The sequence below is a fragment of the Hippichthys cyanospilos genome, chromosome 8 (assembly GCF_059441005.1).
Source record: "Hippichthys cyanospilos isolate Australia breed blue-spotted pipefish chromosome 8, RoL_Hcya_1.0, whole genome shotgun sequence".
NCBI classification, from domain to species: Eukaryota; Metazoa; Chordata; class Actinopteri; order Syngnathiformes; family Syngnathidae; genus Hippichthys; species Hippichthys cyanospilos.
The window spans coordinates 19,735,845-19,749,301 of NC_142376.1; the positions used below are offsets into that span (position 1 = coordinate 19,735,845).

The 13,457-nt window shown below is 37.7% G+C and overlaps 1 protein-coding gene across 1 annotated transcript in view; it reads left to right on the forward strand.

Annotated features, from left to right (window-relative positions):
• The window catches only part of loxl4 (lysyl oxidase-like 4), a 45,593-nt gene extending 36,001 nt beyond the window's left edge, over positions 1-9,592 (forward strand). The window contains exons 14-15 of the mRNA XM_088421044.1: positions 5,503-5,614; positions 5,687-9,592. Of these exons, the coding sequence (XP_088277170.1) occupies positions 5,503-5,614; positions 5,687-5,757 (183 nt within the window). The 3' untranslated portion in view covers positions 5,758-9,592. The remainder of the gene's footprint in view (positions 1-5,502; positions 5,615-5,686) is intronic.
• Positions 9,593-13,457: the final 3,865 nt, after the last annotated feature.

The window sequence follows — 13,457 nt, forward strand, 5'->3', positions numbered from 1 at the left end:
CGACAGAACAATAGATTTGGTCTGTCATTTTCATCCATCATTGGAATTGGTACCACCTGTGTCGCCTGTCACTGTTGGCAACGGTTTGTCACCTCACCCAGTTAAATCTTCTAAATTTCAGAGAAACGTGTAAACTGCCCTATAGTTGGGAATGGGAATGGGCACGATGGAAGACTCGTTAGCACGTCTTCCTCATAGTTCAGATTTGGGGCTGGCAATTGGGGCCGGTACAATTCGACACATAAGGCTCAAAACTGGCAACCTGGATTCGAGTCCAGCTTGCCTGGGCCTTCCTGTGTGGACTTTACTTGTTCCTCCCATGCTCACATGGGTTTTCTCCAGGCACTCCAGTATCCTCCCACATTCCCAAAAAAATGCATAATAGGTATATTGGACACTCCGAATACCGTCTAAATTGGCAACAAGCATACATACATGGACCCAGAAACAATTAGCTGAGTATTAGAGCCGCAGCAACTGATCCACAGACCAGTACAGGGCCACGGACCAGTAATTGGGTACCTGGTACTATTGAGAACCCTTAATGTATTCCACTGAGTAACACTTTCTCCTCATTGATGGTAACCAGCAAGGCTGGGATGTCAATAGTTGCACTGTGTTTCAGAGTCATGGTTTTAAGAACTGAACTGCATACTGCTCTGCCCATTCATTGCACAGACCTAAAGTAAAAAGCAATTTTTAGAATTAAGTATTAAGACACTTGCTGTTATGTAAAATATGATTTGAATAAATAAATTCCTTGTACAAAGTTGAGCAAAACAATCTGGGATGCCTTTTCATTCAAGTAACCAATGGGCATATCGCAAAGTGATTCACTTACTCCCGTTTGATCTTGGCCAATATATGCAAAATAAACATTTTTTTTATATACTTTAGAGCAATTTGAATACGACGGTATTGTGCTGCTGTAATATTTTTGCCCATGCCTAGTCACAACATAACTATAAATTCGATATTTTAAAATGTAACTTGCCCCATTGAGAGAGCACAGCAAATACTGTTGTATTGTGACATTTCATGCTTAGCCTTTCTCACAAGCTATTTACTACATTCTCTTATTCGGTTGCTGGTTAAAAACTGTGCATATATTTTTGTTGTTAACTTCCTGACCTCCCAATCTAGCGCAACCATCCTCTCTCTCTCTGTCATTACTTGAGCCTCAGCCAGTCCATCAGGTCTGCGGTCATCCGAGTAAAACACATCAAGGAGTGCAGCTCGTCATTATCCTCCATCTCGCTCTCGCTGACGTACCCATCCCATATATTTTTTGCAGTCGTGTCTTGGCTGCTACTAATTACTAATGTTTGTCTGAGACATTCACTCATTGTAATTACACTTGTCTGTTGGAGCAACATTTACTTAATGTATGTGTAATCCTCACATCACCTTTTTTTAGGGCTGGCTGAGTGTTTTGGGGGCAAATTATATAGTTTTATGATCTATGTGGTGCATAGAAATTAAGCTAAGAGATTCAGTTCTAAGAATTTAGTCTTCAGGAGAAATCATGAGGTGACTAGGCAAATTAGGCTATTTAACATTGGAGTATTCAACATAGCTAAATTGACATTTCTGGTTTTTGAGCACAGATTAGCTACCCTGTGCTAATGAAAGACACCAATTGCTAGGGGTGGAATAAGATCTCATGGGATTAAAACAGCACAAGTTTTCTCATCCTTTGTACAGCATGAGTGTTTTTTCTTTTGGCTGGTTTTTCAGCAATAGCAATGGAGTATACACAAGAATTCTTGTTAAATGCAGTAAAACACACAGCCAAAAGTGGGAGAAACAAAATAAACGTTTTCATAATAATGTATAATGATGACAAATAATGTATGGACGGACGGTCAAACGCTTGTTTTTGGCACAAAGTCTTTTATTTTTGGCTTACTTTATACGCTATAACCTGTTGCTGAGTCATAAGAGCCATAACGCATTACAAAAAACAAAAACTTTTTTCTGAACACATTCAATCGCCAATTCAGGGCACTGCGACCGACTGAGACAGTCGCAGTGCCATTTTACGTACGTACAATTGCACTGCTATTTTACGATAGTTGCCAGCATCTAGCACAGGCGTAGCAAAATCCAGCTCTCAAAGAGCCATAATCCAGCCTGTTTTCAATGTTTCCCTTCAACAAACACACCTAATTCAAATCAGGGTCGTATATCGTGCAGGATTCTGAAAAGCATGCTGATGGTGAGGTAATCGTTTGTGTGGTGGTTGAGGGGAAACATCAAAAACAGGCGCGGCTTTAACGGACTGGACTTGTCTAACCCTCCTATTCAATGAAATATTCGCTAAGTAGCACTCAGTCTGAATCGGCTCTCGAGAGCTTTCAGATTACCTTTCAATTTTTTTTCATCGATATATTTTTGTCATCAAAACCGATTCTTTTCAAACCACCGGCCAAAATAGGAATTTGGCCTATCCCCCGGTTTCGCTGTTGCGTATAAGCAGTTTGAACTGGAGATTTGCATCATCACGATACTCTGTTTTCCACCAAAGACGCAGATAATGGTGACGTCAGAGAAGGAAGTTCTTTCTGATTCGACACATCAGAGGCGAAAGTTCTTTCTGATTGGGCAGAATTTGGCGACACTAATGTCGCCCAGGAAATCGGCATGCATGCAGAAAAATGAAACGACACTGTGCCAGATTCGTATTGATGCGCTTTCTTTAAATAAACAACAAGGGGAGAAAATGCAGGTTTAAATCAGCCAGTTACATCTAGACAAGGCCGAAAAATGTGAGTTCCCTGTTTTTGACACTTCATCTCGACCAATTTTATGTGGAGGTTGTTTAAATTCTTAGTTTATATTACTATAAACTACTTACTTACTTTAAACTAAAAAAACAATCATGAAAACAATTAGAAATGTTGGTCATTCATAATTGAGTGGAAATGTGCTATTTGGTCTTCTGTGTCTTCATCTGTTTTTTTTGAAGTATTAATTTAATTAATACATAGTCTCAATATCTGCAGCCCTACGGGAAAAATACAGGATGCCATAATCACCTTCAAATCCCCTGTGATGATGTTTTGGATTTCCATTCGAAAAAAAGGATGTCAAATAACAGGAGCTGTATTCTCTTTGCTAAAAGTATTCAGTATTTGGAAATGTTTAGACCAAGATTGTTATTTTTTTTTACAGTCTGCTCAGGAAAAGAAAACATTTTGAAAATTGGAAAATTTATGTTAGGCGTTATTTTATATTACAATTTTTGCAAAAATCTCATTTCGTCTCATGTCTTGTCCCATTTACCCCAATTACCTAAGTTTAACGATTACCTCACTGGTCCTGAAGCTCCCTCTATGCCTCCCACTCCCTCCCCTTTGACATTGCTAATTTGCCGCTAAGGATTTCCTGCAATTTTTTTTCAAACTTTTATAGCCACTTATAGCCAAGCTAAACACTCTTTTCAGTGAATCAACACAACAGCATGTTAAAGCCACTCACGCACAGTTTTGAATTCGCTAATTTACAAGGGCAATTAAGAGGCGGTTGTTGAGTAAGAAGTAATTGTAAAACATCCTTTTACAACCGGTCTTAAAATGCGTTTGGAGTTGGTTTTGTCTTAATATCATTTTGCCAGTGAATCAAAAAGATTCGTGCTCAAGACCAAAAGTACAAGGACAGCAGTGGAAGATCTTAATAATTCGCCGTCATACTTTTCAAACGGTTCAAACTGAAATAACTTGAAAGTTGTTGAATGACAAATGGTTTTACGAATGCATGGTAAGTTTCTGCCATCAAACCAGCAATGGTAAACCGCAGGAACCTTTATAATTTCCTTAAATGTGAATTTCCATCCAGCTGAGGCGCATCACTTGCATACAGCAAGGTTTGTGCAATATTTCTTTGCAAAAGTATTTGCCTGGTATTCAAATAAAAGCATTTTTGCAAGTCCAAGTGAACTGCATGGGATCGTTTGATCACTGTCAACTGTTTAAGGGATGAAAACCAAAATGAAATTCTTTCCAGTTTTATTGCAAATCCGGTGGCCTTGAATTCTGTCTTGTAGTTTACCGCCGTCCTGCCTTTAACTGTGTGTAACCAGTGTTTAAAGTGGGTGGAGCATTTTTACAGAACAGCTATTACTGTAAATGACTTGTTACCGTTGTCACGTAAAGAGGTCGTATCAGCAGTTCAAGACTTGTGCTGCAAATGACAGTTATTTAAATGCACAGTGCAAAAGCATGAAAAATGCTTTGGTTGGAATAACTTCCAATGTTTTGACTGCAAAGCTAAAAACAATCATTTGAGTGTAATTGCCATTTTTCAAAAGTAAAAAAAATGAAACAGGTGATTACCTTAACCTGGATGACTGAGACTTTACATAATCGTATGTGAAACACTATCACGCATAGTATTTTTGATACTGTGGCAGGAGGTTCAAGATGGCTTTTGGCAATCATGCTATTAGGCTAATTAAATGAATCTTTTAGGTTTGCTTCATCTCAAAAATGGCTTGGAAAACGGAGTTTTACTTGCTTGAGATACTGTTTACAGGGATCCCTCATTTGACAACAACACACTTTGTGCAACTTGTCAAATTTAGAAATTATGAGCATCAATAAAGTATGGGACTGATTTCTTCCAGAGTACATCATAAAATCTTAACTAACTGTGTTGGCAACAATTTAAAGGACTCTATTTCAACTTCTGACCGGGTTACAACTCCTGCCCTCATTGGTCGATTGTCGCGCCAGGAGCCAATCGCTAACTGACAGATTGCCTGCCCAGTCTGAGAACAGTACTATTTTTTTTTAGTGCCCGTGACTTCACATTTACAGTTAACTTGCCTATCTGACGTGCAGGGAATCTTCACAGCGTGTCTCTCTGCAGCAGTCTTTTCTTTTTCATGAGAAAAAAACATCTTCGACACACTGAGAGAAGGGGTGAAGTAGCGAGGGATCACTGTGGTATGCTTTTAAATACAACTATACTAAGTGTGAAGCCAAAATCAATGGGAAAAAAAATCAGAAGATAGAAAATCAGAAACCTAGGGAAATGCCTGACTGATTGCTGGTTAGCTCCAACTATTATGATGATGAACGCCAAAAGCTGGACAGAAGAACTCGGACACAGATGCCATCTTCTCGTTTAACACTTAGTAAGACAGTGGATTTTTACTTTTATTTTCTTTTATTCCTTTATTCTTGTATCCCTATCATTTTTATTCGCTATTTTATTCTTTTTATCCTTCATTTTATTCTATTTTTGACCCTTACTCATTTGTCTTATCAGATTTAGCATTTATGTCTTTGAGTTGTTGTGTTTGTTTTTACGATGTTTTTATTTTTCTGTACAGCACTTTGGTCAGCTGTGGTTGTTTTGAAGTACTTAGCAAATAACACTGGATTGGATTGGATTCATGGTCATCTTATCAGTAATTCCTTCAGAATTCAAAACAAGGTCAAACTGTACAACACCAGATTGAAGCAGTCTAGACTGATGGTCCTTTTGTTTGTCTGTCAGGTGGAAGTCAACCCCTCCATGGATATGGCCGAGTCTGACTTCATGAATAACGTCATGCGTTGCCGCTGCAAGTACGACGGCCACAGAGCTTTTATGTACGGCTGTCATGCAGGTTAGCACCAAGTTCCTCCACTGTTTTCCCTTCCTTCAACCATCTCGCCTGACCATCTTTTCTTCCTTCAAGGAGACGCATACAGTGCAGAGATCGAAGACCTGTTCGAGCACCAGAGGCAAATAACCAACAACTTTGTGTAAGAGATGGTGGGCAGAGGTTGACAGCTCCAGGGCACTCGGGAAGCTCACAGTAGCACCTACAACTGAAAAGAAAACACGGACAAAGCAGCCTGGCTTCTCAGTGGAACAAACGTCACATCAATGAGACTCATCTAGACCAGACAACCACAAGCGCGGAGAGCGACTTACGCAGATTTTGGTTGTCATTAGCCTAGTTAGGTATGTTATTAACACATTGCTTTTTTTTTTTTTTTTTTTTTTTACGTGGATGTGGACTACTTTGATTTTCAAAAGGTGCACACATTTAATAGTAATACATCTCTTGAGTACTTGGGGAAAGTTTATATCAAAATCTATGAGGAATTTTAGAAATACTTTTGGGATTTTTACATCAGTATATCAGACAATGCTGGAGAGTTAAACTTTTTTATTCGAAACAGTGGACTGGGACACTCATTTTAATTTATTACTTACAGCAGAACAATTATCTCAATAGTTAGAATTTTATGTAACAAAGCACTTTATATTTTTTACATCAGTATTCTTGTTATCTTCTTTTCAGTTAGCTACCATACAAACCTACCCAGTACATATATGCTTTATAGTTGTTTTTTTTTATAATTGCAGTGAAATATAAAACTGTTTTTTTTCAGATGACGTGTACTATTTATGCTGATATTTAATTTATTCAGAGGATTCACACAACGTATTCATTTTCAAGATAGAGATTTTCTTTTTCCATTTTATCCTTCCACCATACGGCAAGATACAGATGAGTTATTCCTTTTAAAATATGGTTATTAAACTGCAACTGTAAGGATTTTCTCTCCCAGCTTTATGGATGGGAGGGAACAACTGCGTCACACAACCACATTTGTGGCGGGCATGTCAGCGAGAGCATATATGTATAAATATAAATGTATACATATATCAAAAAGCCTTTTAATTATGCCTGTTTGGATTAGTTTTAAGGTTAGGCTTAAGACTATTCTGTGCGCTTTTATGCACACTGTGGAACAGCCGCCGATAGAATTTCGGGAAAAACTCAAAACTGTATGTTCAGAAATGTCACAAGCAAAACAACAGCCGCTGTCAGGTCTGATTTAGAAAAGAAAATGGATGATTTCATTTTTAGAAATGACAATGCCAAATGCAGATATACTTTTTAAATGACCAAAGGAGCCCAAAGACGGCTGCGATCGGCACCAACAAGCCAGCAATCCTAGTTAGGGTAAGCAGCAATGGAAAATGGATGGGTGGATGGATTGATGTTTTGGGGGCAAGCCCTACAGCTGACGGGTGCACTGTCCAAAAAGAGAATACCATGTTTGCCTATGAGACAAACACATCGATGTTGTAAACAGAGTTTTTTTTTTGGGGGGCCGAGATAAATGATCACTAATCTCACTTCACATTTTGATATGTTTTGCTCATACCTGTATTTTATATGAATGTGTATTTGGGACCCACGGTTTAGCAGTTTAAATTTAAAACACAAATAAAACAAAAAAAAAACTAGTTTTATAAGATTTAAGTCCAAGTATTATGAAATAAAGTCAAATTATTAAAAAATACTCTTGTTTTCACAAAAAAATACACATAGCCTATACTATCAGAAAAAAATGTAATTTTTGAACTATCCTGAGCAATAAAAAGTCACTGCCACAATTTTATAAGAAGTCATGAGTAATGGATTTTTTTGAACAAAACATTTTTTTTTCTAAATGCATTTTGAAAAATAAATGTTGACTGCCAACTACTTTTTTTTCTCTAAAATATACAACCTATTTTTCATCATAGTTCAAATGAGCGATTGTTAATTTCACGGCGGCTGTAGAATTTGTTCTTACAGTGGACCCCCAGCAAACAAAATGCATCGTTTTGGGAGTTGTTAGGCGAAATCGTCGTAAGGCTGGAATTAGAAACCAATGGTAATTAGATAATGCGTGCAATACCCCAGGTAAAATCATCAAAATGTTATATACGTATTACAAATTAATGAAATCGTATACTAAGTACTACTTATAAATGATCTTCATGCATATAAATAAATAGCATCATGAATAAAAGTTACATAAAGGAACATTTTATTTACCTTTGGAGTGACATGACTTAAAGAGAGACTGTCTATGATTTAGATGAATAAATTAAATTATTATACATTCCAGAAACTTGCAAATAAATGTGTTCTTAACGATGAACAGTTTGTTTTAAATATAGTCATAGGTCTAGTTATCATGAAATTATAGTACATGGGGGGTTGCACTCCTCCGGAGGTTGCCATGTCTGTTATAGCTACGGACAGAAACAGGTCCTGCATTTACCATAATGCCCGTCGAGCTCCCACAGGCGCATATGAAAATATACACAGTATCCCTTTAAGCTAGTTATGGCCATATTCCCTTCCGTCGAAGGCCGTGCTTTCTTTGTATTTCATAATTATCTCCAGCTTCATTTGCATAGTAATCATCTTCGTATTCTCCCTTTAACATCACTAGCAATCATGGGACCTATGGCTAACCAATTCAAGTTTGAATTAAGCACTAAAATGCACAATAAATACAATATAATATAAGCACTCACACTGAGTGACGCTGCAACGCCAACAAATAGCAGATCAGCATCTTAGTGACGCTGACCAATAACAGACCAGCATCTTAATGATGCTGTGACACCAGCCAATAGCAGACGAGCATCTTAGCGGCGCCGACCAATAGCAGACCAGCATTTGTGTGACGTATGCATTGACGCATGTAGTGACATGAGCATGGTGTGACTTTGCACGGTCATACGCACACACACTGACCGCCAAATTTGAATTTTGTAATTGTTGTTGATACCGTAAAGCGGTAAAAATGTCGTAAAGGGGACAACAAAAATTTGTATTCCATTTCATGATGTGAAAAAAACGTAGCCCAGGGACGTTGTAAACTGGGGGTCCACTGTACTTTCAAACTTAAGTCGTTTAACAGCAAATTGCTAAATTATTTGGTGTTTAACTCATTGCATACAGTTGTGCTCTAAAATTTACTCGTATGAACTTATGAGCACAACTGCATTTATGGTAAATATGAGCACAACTGTAATAACCATGGAAATTATTAGTAAGAGCCGTCCAAACTTTTACAAAGGAATTTTAAAATGCATGAACCACATTTGTCACCATGAATGAAACAAAGAAAAAACAAGTACTGTATTCCAAACATTTGTCAAGTTTCTACTCATTCCAGTGCTCTTCATTAAAAAATAAATCCTACTGGTTTAAGAGAAGTAGTTTTTGTAGCACTCATTCTTATCTTTTATTGGTTTTCTAAAATCACCCTTAATTTGTGAGCATTTAAAAGACAGCGACATTGCAAACTAGCAGACATGAAAGGAGACTTTGCTGTGGCTTTGTGCTTTTGTACAATTGCTATGTTTATAATCTAGTCTCAGTGTTATTTCAAACTGTATGCAGCTCTGTAGATCACGTGGGTTCATATTCATCACATGACTTTGTGTACCCCCACTATAAGTGTAGCAACACTATGATGTTAGAGTGTTTGGTGCTTCTTTAAAATCTTCTGTCATAGAAAGCTGAGCTCTCAGGGACTTAGACCTCATTTAACATGAGTCCATGTGATTCCTTGCTTTTTGCTGTGATGCATACATATATTGTGCACAGACACACACAATTATCACCATCTGGACTCCACGTTTGCTTTCTCTGGTGCAAATGGATGATGCTGACCATTGTATACTATTTGTGCTTGCAGAAACAGTGGATAGGTGTGGGTAAAACACTGGCTAACTCACAAATCGTCATCCGTTTGTTCATCCTAACTGTGAATTAATAAATCTTCAATGTCACACACTACTAAGTTGCTGTCTCTCTCTTCTTGATTTCTGCTGAATATGTAACCCAGTTTTTTTTTTCAGACAAATATCACAATTTAACATACTCAGGAGAAAGTATGCATTTTTAAGGATTATAAATCCAAACTCAAGAGTAACGACTTACATTTGAGACATTTGTAATTGTTTTTAACGACAAAAAGTTACCACAAGAAATAGTCGGTTTTACAAGTTACAATATGACAGGAAAAATAAAAGTAAACATGAAAGGTTATACGAGGCGACATGCTGGCAGACTGGTTAGCCCGTCTGCCTTACATGCGGAGGTCGTGGGCTTGCCTCTGGCCCAACACTTCACTATGGACTGTTCTTTTTTCATGTGTTTATAAAACACATACTTTGTAGAGAACGGACAAAATGAACAATAAATAAACAAACAGTGAAACACAAATATCCAGTGGATGGACAATGCCTCAATCAAAATTAGTGGTTGTACAAGTCATTTTCAAGGAGTACAGTGAAATGAAAATTGAACAGAATAAAAAGGTGCTGTAGTGTCTCACTTTGGACACTGGGTGACATCCACATAATGGCATCCATAAAAATTAGTTGAAAACTCACAAAGAAGTCACAATGCCACATCAAATACAGAAGCACCGTGTGCTAAATACAGAGCTGTAAATAAAGTAGTGTTAAAAAGAAATACAAGACTTATTGTTTCTAATACAGTATAGACTAAAATGGAATGGTAATTGCCCAGACGTTCCACAGACATTACCTGCGCTGAGCAGAAGCATGATGGTTAAATACTATTGCTAACGTGAATGCTAGTGATGTGTTCCAATTTCTGTCACTGAAGCGATCAGCAAGCGGTTTCGCACAAGGATGGCAACTGTTCACTTTGGCTTGCAAGTTGCAGTACTCATCTAGGCATTGCTTGTAAAAGAAAGAATTTTTGTCCATTCATTATGTACAGCAGACTTAATTGATTTTATCCCATTTATTTTATTTTTTTTGCTTCATCTTGTGGACCACATAAAACCTCTTTGTGGGTAGGATCCAGCCCTGCGATTGGGTGGCCACAGGTTTAAGGTGTTCCCTGCCCACTGGCTTAAGACAGCTGGGTTAGGCTGCAGCATGCACGCGACCCTCGTGAGGATAAGCATTAAGAGAATGCATGGAAGCAGCAGTATTTCAAATTGTGTTTTTTTTGTTGTGTTGGAATTGAGACAAATTGACTCTCCTACTTTGCTGAAAACCTTTAAATATGACACAGGCAAATAAGCTATCAAGCAAAAACATTGTAAGTAATCGAAAAAAATCTGAAAATCCATTTAGCCAAACGGTGATTGAACCACTTTAAATCAGCGTTCGTCACGACTTCAATCAACCAAACTTCTGTCCACTGAGTTGTCCTTTTGTTTCTCTTAATTTATGCAGCATATTTGGATGTTTACCTTTCTCCTAATTGAACAAGACAAACTTACATTTTTTTGCCTGTCCGACATTCGTCAGAGCCCTGCCCCCTTTCCGTCATCGTCGTTCCATCGTTTTTTCAAGCCAGGCATAAATGCAGGCGTCGATCTGTCAGTCTGTTGGTGTATTTTTTGCCCAACCTTATGCCACCACTTGGGGGTGACAATTGACAATTGACTGCCGGTGATTGTAGTCTCACCGCAATTGGATCACAACACAGTAATATTAGTGTATAACAAAATCGAAACTAGCTATAGGTTTTGTATTCAGACCACAATCCATCAATCAAGATTATTAATCCACGTTCACTCATGACCATGTATTCTTATGACCATTATTATTCTTTTCATGCAATCTACATGGTGAATGTCAGTTCATTTTTATATCTGCTTGCCCTACAACTATAGAAGACGGTTTAAACATTTGCCTACATTTCAACTGTCAAACAAACTACAAGTGAAACAAATTATTGCTGAGGTTCATTTTACTAAAACAAAAAAACAAACAAACAAAAAAAAACATCTTCAATTAGGGAATTAAACAACGTCTACCTTGCATTTCCTGGTCAAGAGCTAATCAGAGAAATAATGCAAATTTGGGTGCAGATCCATTTGTTACTTTAAAGCCAGGCAAGTGGAAAGACATCCCAGAATGCTCTATTCAGCAGGCAATGTCAATATGAAAAACATTTAAAAAGCAAAATAACACAAACAAATCTCTGAACACTTAATTGTAAACATTACTTTCATTTTTTTGGTTGGCAAAAGTGTGTACAGTATGACTTTTTCTTTTTTAAAAACCAGGACTAAAAAAGGAAAAAAAAACTACAAATAAATTTCCAGTAAAAGCCACTGTGTTGGGGACGTAAATGACATCTAGAAATGGTGTAGAATAAACATCTTTACACCTTGTTGGTGCTGAATAAAGACAGTTGAAACTCTCACTGAAATATGAATCAGCAAATGTTTGAAATATGAATCAGCAAATCTAAAATGGCGTGGTATGCTGACGGAAATGCTTGTACGTTGGAATATGATGGATGACGGACATTTTATGTGTGATCAAGCTTGAACTACATTACATCAATTAATTCTAATGGTATTTCTATCGCCAAAACAGAGTGCATCTGACGGATTGACAGACAGACCGTCAATGCTGACAAAATGGTTCTTTTGAATTCCCTAAACTCTATAGAGCTGTTAAGACTTAAAACTTGACCGATGCGGCACACTCCGTTGTTTACAGATGAAACGTGTACGTTTAGATTGTTAAGTAGACAATTTGAACGTAAATGGCGAACAACTAAACTCGAGGTTTTTGTCAGGCTTGGTGCGATAGCTTGCTGAAATATAAAGAAGAAACGTCACCTAGATCCTGAAAATCTCTCTAACTATAGACCAGAGTCACATCTTCCATTTATTGACAACATTTTTGAGAAAGTTGTTGCACAACAGCTTAGCGTTTCATGATAGATATGAATGGATTTGAACTCCTTCAGTCAGGTTTTAGGGCCAACCACTCAACTGAGACAGCCCTTGTAATAGTGACAAATGATCTTCTCTTAACCATGGATTCCACCGTCTCATCAATATTATTATTGGTTGACCTTAGTGCCGCATTCCACACTATTGATCATCATATTCTTATAGAAAGTCTTAAATCGTGTGTTGGTATCTCGGGATCTGCACTTTCTTAGTTCAGATCTTACACCCTGGGAAGGACACATAGTGTCTCTTATGGCAATGCAATCTACGAAACTTTCTCCGTCTCATGTGGTGTCCCGCAGGGGTCAGTACTTGGTCCCTTACTCTTCAACATCGACATGATTCCTCTTGGCAATATTATACGTGCTATAAGTTTTCATTGTTATGCAGATGATACCCAACTATACATGCCTTTATAAATAACAGATCCATGCAAGTGTGATAAAACAATGAATCTCTTCCAATTTTCTGCTTCTTAACCCTAGTAAAACAGAGATGTTAATTATTGGCCCTGCTCATCATCAGCACTTGATTAAGAATACCACGTTGCACCTGGATAACTGTAACATTTCCCAAAGGAGTTTTGCAAAAAACCTTGGCATGATATTTGACTCAACTCCCTCTTTTAATAACACGACAAGAAGGGTGTTTTTTTCACCTTCGCAATACAGCTAAAATTTGCCCTATTCTTTCTTCTAGCGATGCTGAAACATTAATTCATGCATTTGTTACGTCGCGCCTAGACTATTGTAACGTTCTGTTTTCTGGGCTTCCCATGTCCTGCTTCAAAAGCCTGCAATCTGTACAAAATGCAGCAGCGAGACGATTGACAAGGACGAGAAAGTTCCATCATATTACTCCGATTCTAGCTGACCTGCATTGGCTTCCAATACACATGAGATGCGATTTTAAGGTGTTGTTAATTAC